At 45.0% G+C, this 15,850-nt stretch overlaps 4 protein-coding genes across 7 annotated transcripts; 2 read left to right on the top strand and 2 right to left on the bottom strand.

Moving 5' to 3' along the window:
- Nucleotides 1-58: 58 nt before the first annotated feature.
- Nucleotides 59-3,695, bottom strand: Rnrs (ribonucleoside-diphosphate reductase subunit M2). The gene is given in 9 exon segments (XM_078183635.1): nt 59-266; nt 379-597; nt 679-907; nt 971-1,206; nt 1,281-1,469; nt 1,560-1,622; nt 2,499-2,570; nt 2,573-2,787; nt 3,611-3,695. Coding segments are annotated over 9 exon segments (1,425 nt in total). The 5' UTR covers nt 3,660-3,695; the 3' UTR covers nt 59-113.
- LOC144471522 (phosphatidylethanolamine-binding protein homolog F40A3.3) lies at nt 3,627-4,810 on the top strand. Of its 2 annotated transcripts, none has more exons than XM_078183642.1 (3): nt 3,627-3,717; nt 4,033-4,284; nt 4,373-4,810. In XM_078183642.1, the coding sequence occupies exons 1-3, from the start codon at nt 3,693-3,695 to the stop codon at nt 4,723-4,725; spliced, it is 630 nt and encodes a 209-aa protein (XP_078039768.1). In that variant the 5' UTR covers nt 3,627-3,692; the 3' UTR covers nt 4,726-4,810. The 2 variants fall into 2 exon arrangements, with proteins under 2 accessions (XP_078039768.1, XP_078039769.1); XM_078183643.1 differs by having other exon boundaries at nt 3,653-3,690.
- A 128-nt stretch (nt 4,811-4,938) lies between these two features.
- Nucleotides 4,939-6,505, top strand: LOC144471523 (protein D2). The gene is made up of 5 exons (XM_078183644.1): nt 4,939-5,190; nt 5,302-5,414; nt 5,505-5,625; nt 5,914-6,127; nt 6,199-6,505. The coding sequence occupies exons 1-5, from the start codon at nt 5,169-5,171 to the stop codon at nt 6,335-6,337; spliced, it is 609 nt and encodes a 202-aa protein (XP_078039770.1). The 5' UTR covers nt 4,939-5,168; the 3' UTR covers nt 6,338-6,505.
- Nucleotide 6,506: 1 nt separating this feature from the next.
- Mgat2 (alpha-1,6-mannosyl-glycoprotein 2-beta-N-acetylglucosaminyltransferase) lies at nt 6,507-14,059 on the bottom strand. 3 transcript variants are annotated; one of them, XM_078183629.1, is made up of 8 exons: nt 13,564-14,054; nt 10,991-11,257; nt 10,323-10,509; nt 9,722-10,144; nt 9,288-9,597; nt 8,090-8,413; nt 7,592-7,842; nt 6,507-7,513 (listed from the first exon to the last, which is right to left on the bottom strand). In XM_078183629.1, exons 2-8 carry the CDS (start codon nt 10,995-10,997, stop codon nt 7,285-7,287), a joined length of 1,731 nt encoding a protein of 576 aa, XP_078039755.1. In that variant the 5' UTR covers nt 10,998-11,257; nt 13,564-14,054; the 3' UTR covers nt 6,507-7,284. The 3 variants fall into 3 exon arrangements, with proteins under 3 accessions (XP_078039755.1, XP_078039756.1, XP_078039757.1); XM_078183630.1 differs by lacking the exon at nt 13,564-14,054 and adding an exon at nt 11,875-12,170; XM_078183631.1 differs by lacking the exon at nt 8,090-8,413 and having other exon boundaries at nt 13,564-14,059.
- Nucleotides 14,060-15,850: the final 1,791 nt, after the last annotated feature.

The following is a 15,850-nucleotide window of genomic DNA, read 5'->3' as shown; positions in this document are numbered from 1 at the left end:
ACATATACGAACAAAGGATTTTTATGAAACATATAAATTTGGTCATTTTAAAGCTCTGCATGTTCGTTTTAAAACAAAAATGGCCACCTTCTCTAATATTTTTATCTACGAAATTAGAAGTCAGCGTTCACTGTGAAAGTGCTTTCAACTCTGTCTTGCATTACTCCCCATTTCTGATATTCTCCAACTTTCTTTTCAAAGAAATTAGTTTTACCCTCTAAGGAAATATGCTCCATGAAGTCAAATGGATTTTCAGACATGTAGACCTAAATATGGGACGATAAATAATAATACAGTTAATAACTGATAGTATACACATAAAATAACCTGTCATGCACTAATAAATTTTTGGTCTGAATAAATTAGAAATTCATGCACCTTTTCACAACCCAGTTCAAGAAGTAGTCTATCCGCAACGAATTCAATGTATTGGCACATGAGCTTGCAATTCATGCCTATCATTTCGACGGGCAACGCGTCCGTTAAAAATTCTTGTTCGATTTCGACAGCATCCTTGATAATTGAAATAATCCGTTCGTTCGATGGTTTTTGTACTATGTGTTTGAACATTAGGCACGCGAAGTCACAATGTAAACCCTGAAAAATAGAAAGAATTTGAGATGAAGACGTTTTTGAATAAAATTTTAAATGTTCAAGATAAGAGTTTAGTTCGCGAACCTCGTCCCTAGAAATCAGTTCATTGCTGAATGTAAGGCCGGGCATAAGACCTCTCTTTTTCAGCCAAAAGATGGCAGCGAAACTGCCGCTGAAAAAGATACCTTCTACCGCAGCAAATGCTATTACTCGTTCAGGAAACGTGGCAGATTCGTGGTTTATCCAATTCAATGCCCAGTTAGCTTTCTTAGCGACGCACGGCAAATTCTCAATCGCGTTAAATAAGAAATCCCTGCGAGATAAAGAATTTAAATCACGAACGATATTTCAGTGAACATAAATATTGAAAGTTTACCTTTCTTTAGCATCTGTAATATACGTATCGATCAACAAAGAATACATTTCTGAGTGCACATTTTCCATAGCAACCTGGAACCCATAGAAGCAACGGGCTTCTGTAACTTGCACCTCTTGACTAAATCTTTCAACAAGATTCTCATTGACAATACCATCAGAAGCAGCAAAGAATGCTAGTACATGAGATACAAAGTGCTTCTCGTTGGAAGTTAAAGAGTTCCAGTCAGGAATATCCTGCAGAGAGCGCAAAAGTCTGTGTTAATATTCTTTAATTTCTTTAAAATCCTAAAACTATATCAATGTCGTACCTTAGAGAGATCCACTTCTTCTACTGTCCAGAATGAAGCTTCCGCCTTCTTGTACATCTGCCAAATGTCGGGCCACTGAATAGGGAACACAACAAATCTACGAGGATTTTCTCTAAGCAGTGGTTCCAGTTCTTTATTAAATTCATCCGTTTTCAGCTGTATTTTTTTCACTGCTTTTGTTTTAATCACCTAACAAAAATAAAATATATCATTAAAAAGAGATATTTAATTTACTGATAATATACTAGAATTTTTCTGGTAATATAGTATACTAATTACCCCATTCTTTATTCCGTATTCATGAGAAATGGCTGGTGAAACGCATAACTTCTTAGGAGATGTCTGGATATAGGATAAAATGTTAAATGTTCCTTTTTGTACTCTTATAAATACTCAACATTGTACTTATGTAAATTTATATAAAAAGAATTACTTTTTTTTTAAATTCAAATTGGACTCTATACTTACACAGGTGGTAATTAAATTCCTTGACAGCATTATAAATAAAATAATGATTTTAGAAACAAGGTATGCAACTACTTGCACAACTGTGTGCAATATTTAATTATCATGAACGTGTCAGATTTATACTACTGGGAAACTACAATACTTCCCAATGAAATCCTATATTAATTATATGATCATTATATTCTAGATGATTTGCCAACATGCTAAGTTTAGAAGAAAATTAAGTTTCCTCTTCTTACGAGCATATTAATTTAAATATCAGTGCATTACTCGTTCATCTCTGTGTGGAACTTAACCTTGTACAATGATATATACCGTACCGCACAAACTTTATCCGTAAAAGAATTTTTCTTCACTAAATTCGTAAATATAATTATTGATTATTATTAATCATGTACAATAATTTTCGTAATATCTTATTATCAAAAAGCAGACGGAAATTTCGATGACATGTGACTCATTGTTCACATGTTACATTAAGTTTTTATTCGTATAGTCATGAATGGAAACAACAATTGTGAACAGTGTAAAAGTTGCATTTATTTCGTATATTAATAATTGTTCGAGAAAACGATGTTTTTAAATTTGGTTATGAAGAATGTTAAATGTTGTCAAAAATACGGACACATAGTAAGTGCGCGGAAAGATTTGCTTAATTTCGATAAAACGCGACTGAGGTTGGAATTTTTCAGAAACTTAACAAACAATTCAGAGCTAACACGTAAAATAAGGAAATAAAACGAAACCTACCTTTTCTTTGAGCGAAATGTCCTCGAGATTTTTCAGGATATTTTCCTTCGTTGAGAGTTGCAATGCCATCGTGCAATGTTCTGATTTGTCAAAAAAAAAGAAAAACTAATAATCACTGCTGTAGGAAGTTCTTCGTAGAATAATATCCTCTTCCAATTCTGGTGCTTGAATGTCGAAAGCAGTAAGCCAGAGTCATCCACTGGATACGGTCTCTGTCCACTTTCGTTCGCGCCAAATTGACGTTGACCAACCAGCTGGATTGTCATTTGGCGCCAAAACTTCGCGACAGCTTGACAAAATGATTTTTATACACAGAACCATTGTAACAGCTTTTTAAAATAATTTAGCTTATTTTACAAGTGAATTTATGTTTAAAAAAGGCAATATAGAAATATGCGCTTTCCCGCGTGATTAAAGAGCCTGCGCGTTGTCGTAAAAACGTCATTACTATGTAAACTAGTAGCAAACCGCAATGATTATTCGAAGACAGTGTTGTAAGATTTGAGGAAATTTTATCTCGACGCCGATGAAACAGTGGAGTGACGAACTCTTGAGAATTTGGCATGAGTTCATAAACTATATCGGTACAGTAACGCCTTACCGAATAGCACACGCGGGGACGAATCGTTCGGTAATATAGGAGCAGGTTCAGAAACTGTTCTTCTCTGATTGGCTGACGAATCGCTGTCGAGGCAAGATCTGCCATGGATTGGATACACATTCAAAGGGTGGGAGTAAAAATATTTGCAATGAGAAAAGCTAGCCTTTTACTATAATAAGGCACGATTATAATGCTTAATCGAACAAGAAAGTGCAAGATTTACCATTATTACGCATGCGCCCTAGATCAGAGTTACGATCACGAGCTTTATTGCCATGGATCATTTCGGATAACTTTGGTAGTCGAGAGAGAAGATGAATTTTCTTTGGAGGTCTCATTTGCTATGAATTTAATGATCGAATGTTGAGATAGACAGTTTGATTAGTAGAATGCGAAAGTATTCGTAAAATGATTGGTGCCATTTTTAAATTACAGTACGTTCTGTAATACATACGTGAATATATAATGTGCAAACGTACAAGTAGCGCCTCTATGCTCGAATTAAACGTACTGTTTATGCTAATTCGCCAGTTTTCGCCTGACCGTTCGGCACATTGCATCTATTGTTCTGCTCATGTCCATGACGATCGAGTATGAGACTGTTCGCATTAACCGCAAGTAATTAGACTAAATCAACACAGACCGCATACAATAATTACTGGATTTTCAGTATTACGTAAATTACTCAACGACAACGCGATAGATTGTGTCCTTCTAGACATTTAAGCGAAATCTGTAGCGATTAGGATTGAAAAAATTTCAATCGGCGATTCGACCGTCTACAACTACGGTCACGTTATCAGTGTCGGCTCTTACAATCGTCGATAATTTAGTTTCATTTTTGTTTTTGTTCGAGAGTTAATAAGTCATCCGTGATATCGATAAGCCGTGATATCTTTGACCGTTGAACGTATCGTGTAATTACTATTTCAGCGAAATTGATAACGAGTAAATCTTTCGTGGAAATTGCTGCGCGTTCATTCTCCTCCATGGCTCAATCGTTGGTAACTCACGGCGTAGTGCCTGACGTGATCGACAAAGCACCGGAGAAAATACTAAGCGTTGCTTATCCAAACAATATCGCCGTCGACGTTGGGAAAGTGTTGACCCCGACGCAAGTCAAGGATCAACCGAAAATAAGTTGGGACGCCGATGCGAACGCTTATTACACGCTATGCATGACCGGTATGTACCCTCTCGAATATTCTTGAATGCTGAGCATCAAAGATACACCGACACGTATCGAAAGTCTTACCAAAAAATACTTCTCTAGACCCAGATGCACCGAGTCGTAAAAATCCAGAATTTCGAGAGTGGCATCACTGGTTGGTAGGAAACATTCCCGGCGCGGACGTTACGAAAGGAGAGGTCCTTTCCGAATACGTTGGATCCGGACCGCCGAAGGACACCGGGCTGCATCGTTACGTTTTCCTGCTGTACAAACAATCGGACAAGCTGAAGTTCGACGAGAAACGCCTAACGAATCGTAGCGGCGACAACCGTGGAAAGTTCTCCATAAGAAAATTCGCCGCGAAGTACAAACTCGGCGATCCGATCGCCGGAAACATGTACCAGGCAGAATTCGACGACTACGTGCCCCTCCTCTACAAACAACTGGGAGCGTAAAAACGTTCCTGGAACCTTTGTTTGCGGAAAATTCAATTCTTCCAATGTAATCGACAACGTATCATTAAATCTTTTACTTATTGAACCGTCATTGTTATTTACTTTGCTATTTGTGCCATTTTCCAGCTTTGAGTATCGTATATAGAATTCTAAATTTCGAATTTCTACAGTACGGTCTACTGTAGTATAATATAGGAATATTCGTACAGGCGCCAGGTGGAAACTGAAACATCGTCGAAACATGAAACGCATCGTCGAAGAGTGGGAGTGTGCGTACGGTCCACCGTTGACGTTTGGAGGACATCGGAAAGGAAAAGTTAAGCGTCTCGAAGCCGTGGAAGGAGAAACCGGTGGAAGGAATTGTATACATAAAAGGTTTTACTCGCCGTGTTCGAACTGCAGTTCTGTTCGGTTGGAAATCGAGTGCGCAACGAACAAGAAAAATGATGTATTCTGTAGCCATAGGTCGGTGACCGCGTGTAAGCTACGTTCGTTGCCGTGGGCACGGATTCGCTTACTACTTTATTTGAATTGTGTGAATCACCGTGAAATAAACGAGCGTTCGATTCGTTTCAGGAATCTTTATTTGCGGTCTCCGCGTAATCGTGGCAGCGGACGTTCAATCGGAATTCAAGACGGCCAAAATCGTACCAGAAATTATAGATACGGCGCCCGTCGAAAAAATCGAGGTACGTTCGCGCTATACGCGTAACTTGCACGGTTTTAGGATTACATTCGACAACGTCTAATCCGATGGTCTGCACGTTGCACGAGTTTAGGTCAGCTACGGAGATAAAGCGGTCGAGCTTGGTAACGAACTGACACCGTCCGATACGCAACAGATACCTCAAATTCACTATAAACACGAAGGAGGAGTTCTCTATACGTTGGTAATGACAGGTAAACACGATGTATTTCGAAATTTGGAAATTGAAAAATGTTGGAAACCTCTCGCTTTCCCATACGCTTTCGTTCACGTTTGGATCTCCGAGAGAAGATTACGACCTTAATTTTACCTTGGCTCGAGGCACGCGAATCGGCTTTCACCGTGACGCGCCAGTAGACGCGTAGAAACAGGTTTTGTTTGATCGATCGCATTGAATTAACGCGATCGTATCTGTCTATCGAAGGTAGCGGCAAGTATTGATAATATCTACGTTAACGGTGCGATTGTAAAATTATTCGCAGATCCCGATGCACCGACGAGGAAGGGCTACAATAGAGAGTTCCGGCATTGGCTCGTTGGTAACATACCGGAAGAGAACGTTGCTAAAGGAGAGGTACTTGCCGAGTACGTGGGACCGGCGCCACCCAAAGGGACCGGGAAACATCGATACGTTTTTCTCGTTTACAAACAGAATCAAGGATCCATTACGTTCGACGAGAGAAGGCTAAGTAACAGGTGAGGGGGACGGTTCCAATTATCGGTGGTGATCGTGGGATATTACTAATGGAAGACGATGTTAATTGCAGAGACGGTCAACAGAGGAGACGGTTCTCTATAAAGAAGTTCGCGGAGAAGTATAATTTGGAGGGTCCGATAGCGGGAAACTTTATGAATGCGGAATACGACGACAATGTACCCAAGTACGCGAAACTGTTAGGATTTTAAGCGCGACGCAGATTTCCATTACGTCCGGTCTATTATTTGTTTCCGTGCGTATAGCGATAAAGGTGGTGGTACCAATTATAAGCGTAACCCAGATTCGGATACGATCCACGCTACGAGCATCGATGGTGACACGTTGGTGCGATTTAATAAAGTATCAACGATAAACATGTACGAGAAAATCGGTCGATTCGTTTATTTTCGTTGACGTTGTTATAAATATAAAATGTACCCTATGTATATATCGCGACTCGACTCGACTCGACATAACCCGACTCTCGGCTCGTGAATGGCAAAGCTTCAGCGAGTCGCTTCGCGATTTGACTTTTGTTCCGATTGCAGAGAGAACTGCTTCTCGTGAACGTTTCTCGTGACTCGTTCGTTTGCGTGTAGGGTTTCTTCGATGAATAGAAACAGATAAAAAGGATGAAGAGAGGAATCTCGTGAGCGCGTGATTGCGCGCGCGCGTGTGTGAATGTATCGTGTCTGTGTGTAAGTGTGTGTGTTTAAAAAGGAGAAAAAATGGCAAAGAAAGTAAATGTACAGCTACTTGCATAGGCTTGAGTCGCGATGATAACTAGTATACCCGGGAGTCACGTTGATTCGTTTGCGATGTCCGTGACAAAACGGGACGCCGGCTTATATAGCGTTCGCATTTCTTTTCTTGGTAATTTAATAATCGAGTCGCTAGGCGTGCAAGTCGAGTAATCTTGCGACGATACGGAAGAATCTCGACCCAGGAATCGCGTGAAAGCGAGTCTAATTTCGCCGGAGGAACTTGTACAAGGAGAGTAGTCTTTCGTTTGGAAATCATAGGATACGCGAAGGCAGCGCGCGATTAGCTTTCGCGTTCCACGGGAATCCAAGGTACGGAGGAGGCGATGCGCCGAGGCAGAAACGTCGAGGCAAACTGTCGGAGACGGGACGACAGCAGCAGCTCGAACGAAATTTTACGGCAGAGCGAGATCCGGATAAACGGTGATGTTCCAGCACAGTCGGTGATCTCGCACGTCTCCCCATCCGCCGTTCCCCTTCCTCAGCTTCGTCTTTTTCGCAGTGCCAGCTACTGTCAGCGTCAGTTGAGTGGGGAAAAGATGATGCTGGGCGGTCTTCAACACGTTTTGAACCTTTGCGATCGCAGCGGTTGATTCACAATTTGTCTTTTTGTGGTGAACGCCGCTGGAACGGAAAAAAGCAAAGGAGTTCGAATAAACGTTTAACTTTCGACGGTAAAGCACGGCGGTGCACGTCCCTTACCATTCACCGATGTGAAAGACCCTGGGCGCCCTCATCATCATCGTGACCAAGCCAGACTCGGTTCGCGGCGAGACACCGGCTCCCTTGCTCGGCGGCATGCAGGACTGTGCTATGTGCTGCAGACTCCAGTCCCAGTTGTAATCGTCGTACGCGCAAAACTGTGCCGCGCACTTCCTCAGCTTGTTCCAAGTGACACGATTAAACGCCATGCCCATGTTATGCTTGCTCGATATCCAAGAGATCACCTCGGCCTGTTGGAAACGAAAAGAAAACCGTTCGCTGAAACTGTCCGCGTTCCCCATCGATCGATAAGAGAGAAGGGAAGAATATAATCGCGACGGGGAGGGGAAGAGGGCGTTCTTATTTCGAATTATCGTGCGACGAACGAGAGCATTTTTGGAAATAACCGTTCGTGAAACGAGAGATCACGAGACAAGGACACGAGATGGAACACCCGGCTAGATTCTGGAACTTGGATCGTCGTAAGATGTCGGGAACCTTTTGATAATGATTGTAGAGACCGGGTAGTAGTTGAAAGGCCCACGCGGGAACTGGTTGCGCTGTGAGCGCGTTGTTCCGACTGGCGGACAACACGGTCCTCGCGGCCCCGCTGCCGTTTCCGCTCGAGCTGGAGTATCCGGCGGTGCTGGTGCCGGTGCCACTTCCGGTCCCCGTGCCCGTACCGGTCCCTGTCCCGGATCCGGTAGCGACGCCGCTGCCCTCCGATTTCGCCGGCTGTTGTTGTTGCTGTCCCGTCGAAGTGTCCCATCTCTTTAGCCCGCGTAGGAGTTCCTTTTGCAGGGCGCTGTTGACGCCAACGAACTAATGGTCGGGCCGTGCGTGAAACATCGACACACAGATATTCACACTCAGATGCAGCTACTGTTCGATACAAATGGTACGCACCTAATCGTTGAAGGATCAACACGCGGTCGCGTTTCAATAAACCGTCTGTGTACACTGCGATCAGCACGTTTCCAATTGAAATACTTTAATCCGGAGCAGCCTTCGCGTTTTTGGTACAGTCCTTTTATCATCGAACTATATTATCAGCCCCGCGGCTCTTCTTTCTTTCGTAACAAATGTCACTATACTGCTATTACCTACTCGCTAACTGTTACCGTCGCTATTGATTCTATTTCGTAACAGATTCTTAACCTGTCAGCTGCGTACGACGAGTATACACGTCACAAGGAAATGGCAATTTTATATCTTAAAAATATTTCTCCTACAATCTAGGATAAAATACTTATTACAACATATTCATAAATTTCGCGCACTTTAGGATAATTCTAGACAAAATTTATCTTCAAAATAGATTGACGCAGCTAAGTGGTTAAAAAAGCCAAAGATTCCATTCCCCGATCATTTTAGTTATTTTTTTCCACATTTTACGAGATCGAATGAAAGTTACACGGATGTACCAGAGACCCGACGTCGCGGAACATAATCACGAGAGAGAAGGACGAAAATGATGGCGGTGGAACGTAAAGAGAAGCTGAGAGAAGTTGAATTTGGTGGCGAGGCGAGGCGACGCATCACTGATCGATCAATATAAAGTAATCTCGTGTATGTGGAGCGAATGAAATTTCGTGTGACGGATGCAGCTAACGTGTAACAACCACGACGCGGGGTCGACGAGAGGAATGAAAAAACGAACACGGGAATTACGCACACGAATCCGTGGGATTCTCACCTTCCGACTGAAATCGGCGAAATAATTATACGTCTTGAGATAGGTTCCCAACGACAGCACGTTGCACTTCTCGCAGCTGTGCTTGCAGGTGCGTTCCATCAGCCTTAGAACGTGCAAGAAATCCTCGGCGACGTAATGGTCCTCCTCGAGAAACAGAACCATGCCGGTGTGATTTCTAGTGATCGACAGCTGATCGAACACGCGGTTCGCTTTCCACCACCAGTGATGCTTCGTCTGCGTGAACTTCGACTCCCTGTAGTGGCCATAGAGATCCGGATGTTTCGCGTTGATGCAGCCGAGTTCCAAGGCCCTGCGCGCACCAAACACCCGAGAAAAAACCGTACACGAGGATCGTCGAGACGTGCGTATGCCACTAGTTGACAAAATAGTCGCCGCGAGACGCGGAACAAGAAAAGAGAGACACGGTTACTCACTGTTCCTTGCGAATGTTTCGCGGACAATCGCTTGGATCCTCGCCGGGAAACGTGTGCGGATGCGTCTGTATGCTGTGGGGATAAAAGATCTGCATCACGCGACAAAAGTCGACGCTCTGCACGAGATAATTGATGTCCGGGTGCCAGACATCGTGACTGAAGACCAGCAGGGTTTGCTCGATGCCTCTGGCCTGCGCCAACGATACTATCAGGTGTCTCAAGTAGGTGAGACGCGTGTGCACCTGGACCACTATTACGGGCGCGTCGGTGGCCAACGGACCGAACGCCTCCTCGTTGTACACTTTCTGCTCGGCGTTCGCTTTTTCTATGTTCCGTCGAATCTCTGCTATCTCGAACTCTGTTAGTGTCTCCGAGCTACCGTTCGGAGCCGAGGACGAACCGTTTCGACGATCCTTCAGAAACCTGCGAGGAAACCGATCAATTTTTCTTGTCTTCCTTCTACGCTCTGTTCTAACCTAGAAAACTATTACAGGTTCGCGGCGCTACCGACTGTCGACCGCCGTGTTTATTGTTTTAGCGTCGTCGCATCGCGTCGCGTCGCTTTCAATTTTTTATTCGACTATTATCCGGTTACATTTACCTGTGCAACTCTTGCGGGACAAGAGCGAACAGCGTTTCGTTCGGGGATGCATGGCCGGTAGAGTCCCGACCGGTTAGGCTGATTACGTGAATTTGAAGCCAAAGAAACGTGGCCAGGAAAATGACGATCAACGTTCTCAGAAATGTTCCACGGATTGATCTTATTCCTCCTCCCAGCAGCGTCCCTCCTGAAACAATATTCGACGATATCGAGCCGTTTATTTTTGAAAGCGGTCTAACATTTATCTTCGAATCGAGATATTTAAGGGTTTCAATGAATTTAAAAACATACGTATAGGATACTAATGAGTCATAATGCTTAAGTGAATCTAAGGGTGTTAAATTTATAGTTCCTATTAAAATGGTGGCAATTATTAAGTGGATAATATGCGTTTTCTTATCAAGAATGGAGTTTGGTCACTTTCAAACTACACAATTCAATTATTGAACTAACTCTGAAGACTTATGCGTCAAGCATGATCGTATTTGGGAACCGAAAAAAAAATTGACAAACGGACTTAGGCCACTTACAAAATAAACGGCTCGTATAGTCTCTCATGAGTCGGCTACGCGTTTCGTTCAATGATCGAACGACCGATACCGGCGAAAGGGTGAGAAGAGATCGACATCGCTCTAGTTTCGCGAATTACTCATGCTCCTCGGGTTTACCTCTCATCCTGACATTCCTGAGCGATCGTTTCGAAACAAGTATGACGTTCCGTCGAGCCGTCGTTGCTCGACTTTTTCCAGAAATTTGCTCGCCGCGAAGCTGTCGTTCACGCTGTCACGTAGCCGGAGAATTCGTTGGCCGGAAATCTTCTCGGCGCCCATCCTTGGTCGCTCGTGTTATCGCGTGGTTCCCCGCGGTTCAAGGCGAATCCCGGCTTTATCTTGACTCGGTCGAAAGCGGCGGGCAGCTTTTCATTTTCACCGAGTCTGCGAAGAGAAAGAAACACGGGGTTGAGAGAAAACGTATTCGGTTGTTGTATCCGTCAACGGTTCGACGCCGCTGTTAAGGTTCTTCCGTTCTTCCACGGTGACCGCGTTTCCGCCACCGACAAGGTGGAAGTAACGTGAACCTCGAGTTTTTCTCTCGAGGTCGTGGATGCACGTGAAACGTGGAACACGTTGCCCCGATGTTCAATTTATTTTTAGTACGGCACGCGGACTCGCAGCAATTTCGTCGAGGTAGAGGGATAGAAAAGCGAGAGAGAAAGAGAGAGAGAGAGAGAGGAGTTGAAGATCGCGTGGATGTGTCTGCCGTCTAACAGAACGACACGAAATCGTAGAGCAGCTACAATCTCTTCGACGGGTTTCATCTAGGCTTTAGACGTTGTTTCACTTAGCATCGTGTTAGAGCAGTCCCCGATGCTTGTTCAACAATTAAAAAAGACGAGAAAAGCCGACGAAAAGACACGTAAATTATTTTTCCTCATTAAAATTGCCAGAATTGCAAAACCTTGGGAAACTCGTAGAACAGATGGGAACTCGTGGAACACGCGGAAGATTCGTAGCACGTCCGTTGAGCGAAAGGGTGAAACAACTGAACGCACCGTGTCCTCCTATACAGTATTATATCTCGTAGGAGGTTAAAAGAAGCGCAATGTCTCGTTCGAGACCACTTGGCTTCCAGGATCGCTTGCAGTTTTCCGTGGACGAGCATCGAGTGGCCCGATATACCATTTTGCTTCGTGCCCGTGCGAATCTAGGTCAGCTGACTTGGCTGGCCGATGCGAAACAATGCGGATATCCGCGCTGAGAACGAGAGAGCCAACCGCACAACGATATCGTCGTTTTCGCGCGTACCAAAGGAGCATAGGAAGGCTGGAGAATATATACTAGAGCGGCGTAGAAGAGGCAGAGACGAAGAGAAACGAAGAAGCGAGGAACGAAGAAGGAGAACCGAGGGAGGAAAGAAGACTACTCGAACGCGAGGAGTTCGAGCTACGATAAAACTCTTTAACCTTCTCGATTTCCTCCTTCCTCGCTAGCTCGTGGTTTCCACGTTCTCTCTCTTCTCTCTCTCTCTCTCTCTCTCTTTCTCTCTCTCCCTCTCTTGAACCTTGGATGCCTCCCTCTCTTGCCTTCTTTTTGTACCGGAATTCGAGAAAATGATCCAAAGACGGAACGCACGGTTTTCCACGATGGCCTAGGATTGGTCGCGCCGCGACGTTTATGTTCCCCGTCACTTCGCCCGCATTATGTTACAGCCTTCGTCGCGGTTATCTTCCGCGTACTCCACCCGTGAAATGTTCGCCGACGATTCACATCGATCGCTAATTGACGCGAACGGCGTTGCAGTGATTTGTTAACAAGTCTTGGACGCGCGTTACATGTACTACCGTGTATGTCGTAGATCGAATATCATGTGTATCGTACAACGTACATATACATATACATACATATATATATTGTATATATATATTGTGTATATGTATATTCTGTATCGTATGTATCGTGCAACGGGCAACGGTCAACCGAGAATCGAGCGCCGGGTTCGCTCCGTTTGACGCGCAAAACGCGAGCAGCCTGGTACGCGTGTCGGTCTCTTACGTTGTCGTTCTCAAGGTAAATCGGAAAATTTTATCGTCGATCGGCACGTTATAAGCCGCGGCACACATTGCGATTCCGCGCGACTGCGCGTGGAAATCGTGAGGACAACGATGAATTCTCTAGCCGGGGGGGAACATAAATGCGAGAGAACGAGGGCGGCGGACGGAATCAGGCTAATAGAAAAAGGGCGAAGCAAAAGGTTAAGGGGCTGACGTTGCTCGAACGTTGCGATCTCGAGCAGGGGAATGTATCGCGGCGGCGATCGAACGGAGATTGGAAAGATTGAAGAAGACCTCGAGCCGCTGGCAAAAGACTGGTCAATGATGGCAAGTGTCGGACAAGTGGAAAGAATCGAGATAGCTCTCTAACGAGAGAAGCAAATTCGCACACCCACACACAGATGCGCGCACGCGTGTGTGCAGCGAGAAAGCGAGAGATATGGAGAGAATAAGAGAGAGAAAGAGAGAGAGAGAGAGAGAGAGAGAGAGATGTATATATAGAGAGAGACGGAAAGAGGCAACGAGGACAAGAAGTATGGAATATCGATCGGTGGGTCTGGCCCGGGTCCTGGACAACGCGAACCGAGGCTGTAGCCAAGGGACCAAAGGTTACCGGTTGACCGGAAGGGACGAAAACTGGGACCAGAAGGATTTCTCGCGAATCGATGGACAATTTCATGATTTACTTACGCGAGCTCACCATCAGGACGTTCCGATGTGATTGGCGAGTCCCGCGGTCGCGAAACGTCTTCGGACTCGACTGATCACGTATCGGCGACAGTGTCGAGGTTGACCGCGAAGAACGTGGGGCAGGAGGAGTGACGCGTCATTGCTACCGCCGCCCGCAGTATTTTCTTCGGTCTCCTCGGTTCTTTCCGTCGCACGCGACTCTCGCGGCTCTCGAAACGACGGAACTGCCTACGATCGTTAGGTTCTCTTGCTAATTTTCAGCTGGACGAGCGACGGCGGCAGCAACGACTCTCGACCACGACCGCGACGACTCCGCCCACCCTTCGTTGTGGTTCTAGTTTCGATGCGCTGGTTTCGCCGTCTCCGTTACCACGTTGCACGTTCGACGTCGCGCACGTTGCACATACACGTTGCTGGTTGCGCGATACACGCCGCACGGTTGCACGTTGCACGGCACACCGCTCACGCGACCCCTTCTAGGGGTTGCGAATCCCCGTCGCGGACGATCGATCTTCTCGCCCTGCCATCCCTCGGAACTTTCTGCCCGACGCCGGTGTTCGACGCCGACGCCGACGTCGATAAGCGCAACTTCTCGGCGGATAACAGCCGAGAGGATACGTCGCTCTTCTCGTCGGTGCTGTTTTCCGCGGAAAGCTGTGTTTCCGACGTCGGTTCGCGTTGTCCACGACATCCTCTCTCTCCAGATTTTACAATTCTGACATGACTACCTGACCACTTCCTATCAATTGATATCAATACCACCAGATGGAACGAGACGCTCTTTCGAAATCTCTCCGTCGGTTTCTCGCGCGTTTTTCTTCGATTTTTCTGAGTTCGGTACATTTTCGCATCTACCGAGCGATGGAAGACGGATCGCGGAAGACATCGGATATTTCCAGCTGCTGGAAGTATCCAACAAGACGAACAGACTCCGACGATCAACCCCTTGCACCATGATATCTTTTAGTACTGCGTCGATCAGTAATTTTTCATCCTTAACCCCTTGCACTGTGATTCTTTTCATGCTGTGTTAATTGGCAACTACAATTTGTTAATACATCGCAACTACAATACTTTCTTAAATAGGACTAGACAATTCCAATTTTTCTATCGTCTTTATTTACTTTTGTTTCTTTACTTTGTTAACAGATAACTTTGGTTTCGATCTGAAATAAATGAATAATATTCATATTTAGTAGATTATGCAGAGAAGTATCACGAGTCTGACTCGTTGTTATAGTGCAAGGGGTTAAGAGAGCCATATGCAAGAATCGACGTCCTTGTCCAGTGCAGGAATCGAAATTTTGATTCGATGGAGTTCCGTTTCTGCGGTCGTCCGACGCCATACGATAAGATTAACACGCAACTAATTAACGTACGAGCACTCTATCCATCATCGCACTCTTACTATATGAGGCGCTGCGCTGAAAATTCGCACACGGCCAATCCTCCTTTACATAAAGATTGTCCTAAACGTTAAATAAAAACTATGCTCGATAAAACAGTGTTTTCTTTTTAAACAAAAAAATATTGCTTCCAGCTTTAATATTAAAAGATATGAAATTCTGGTATTTATACAGGTTAGCACGTGGACGCGGTATATATCCGGCGCACGTCCATACCGGTCGTCCCATGGACGCCGGATATATCCGGCGCTCGTACCGAAAGGGTTAACTGTCGAAGATATATGATTTTTTCTACCTAGAGAGAACCATTTGTTTCGTGTCGTTGCTATTACCTCGTATGAATCGTGTCATTTCTCATTTGACTTTTTAATTTTTCATATCTTTGTGGATCTGTTTAGGTTTGCGTGCATGGCAAAGAGAAAAAGAAGGGGACGTTGGGAGAGGAAGAAAGAGAAGCAACGGAAAGAAGGAGGATCGACCGACGCAAAGTGTAACTCGTGCAGAGAATCGCGAAAGAAAGCCAAGTGGTAGAGAAAAGGGTTTCGATGTAATTCGCTGCCCGTGATGGACATCGATCGCGCTCTTTCTTCCTCTCTTTTCGTCCCTCTCTTCTTTCATTGTTCGCACGTGTGTGCTATTAATTTGTGTGATTTCTTTCCTTCCTTTGGATCGAATCGCATCGCATTGAATCGCATCGCATCGCATCGCATCGCGTCGCGTCGCGTCGCATCGCATCGCATCGCATCGCATCGCATCGCATCGCATCGCATCGCATCGCATCGCATCGCATCGCATCGCGTCGCGTCGCGTCGCGTCGCGTTGCATTTGTTATTCGCCAAGCACAGCAAGATTTCGCGTAGCGCGATTAGATTCTTTTCGAT

This window comes from Augochlora pura, chromosome 6, assembly GCF_028453695.1.
Source record: "Augochlora pura isolate Apur16 chromosome 6, APUR_v2.2.1, whole genome shotgun sequence".
NCBI classification, from domain to species: Eukaryota; Metazoa; Arthropoda; class Insecta; order Hymenoptera; family Halictidae; genus Augochlora; species Augochlora pura.
This window is presented reverse-complemented; position numbering and strand designations above follow the sequence as displayed.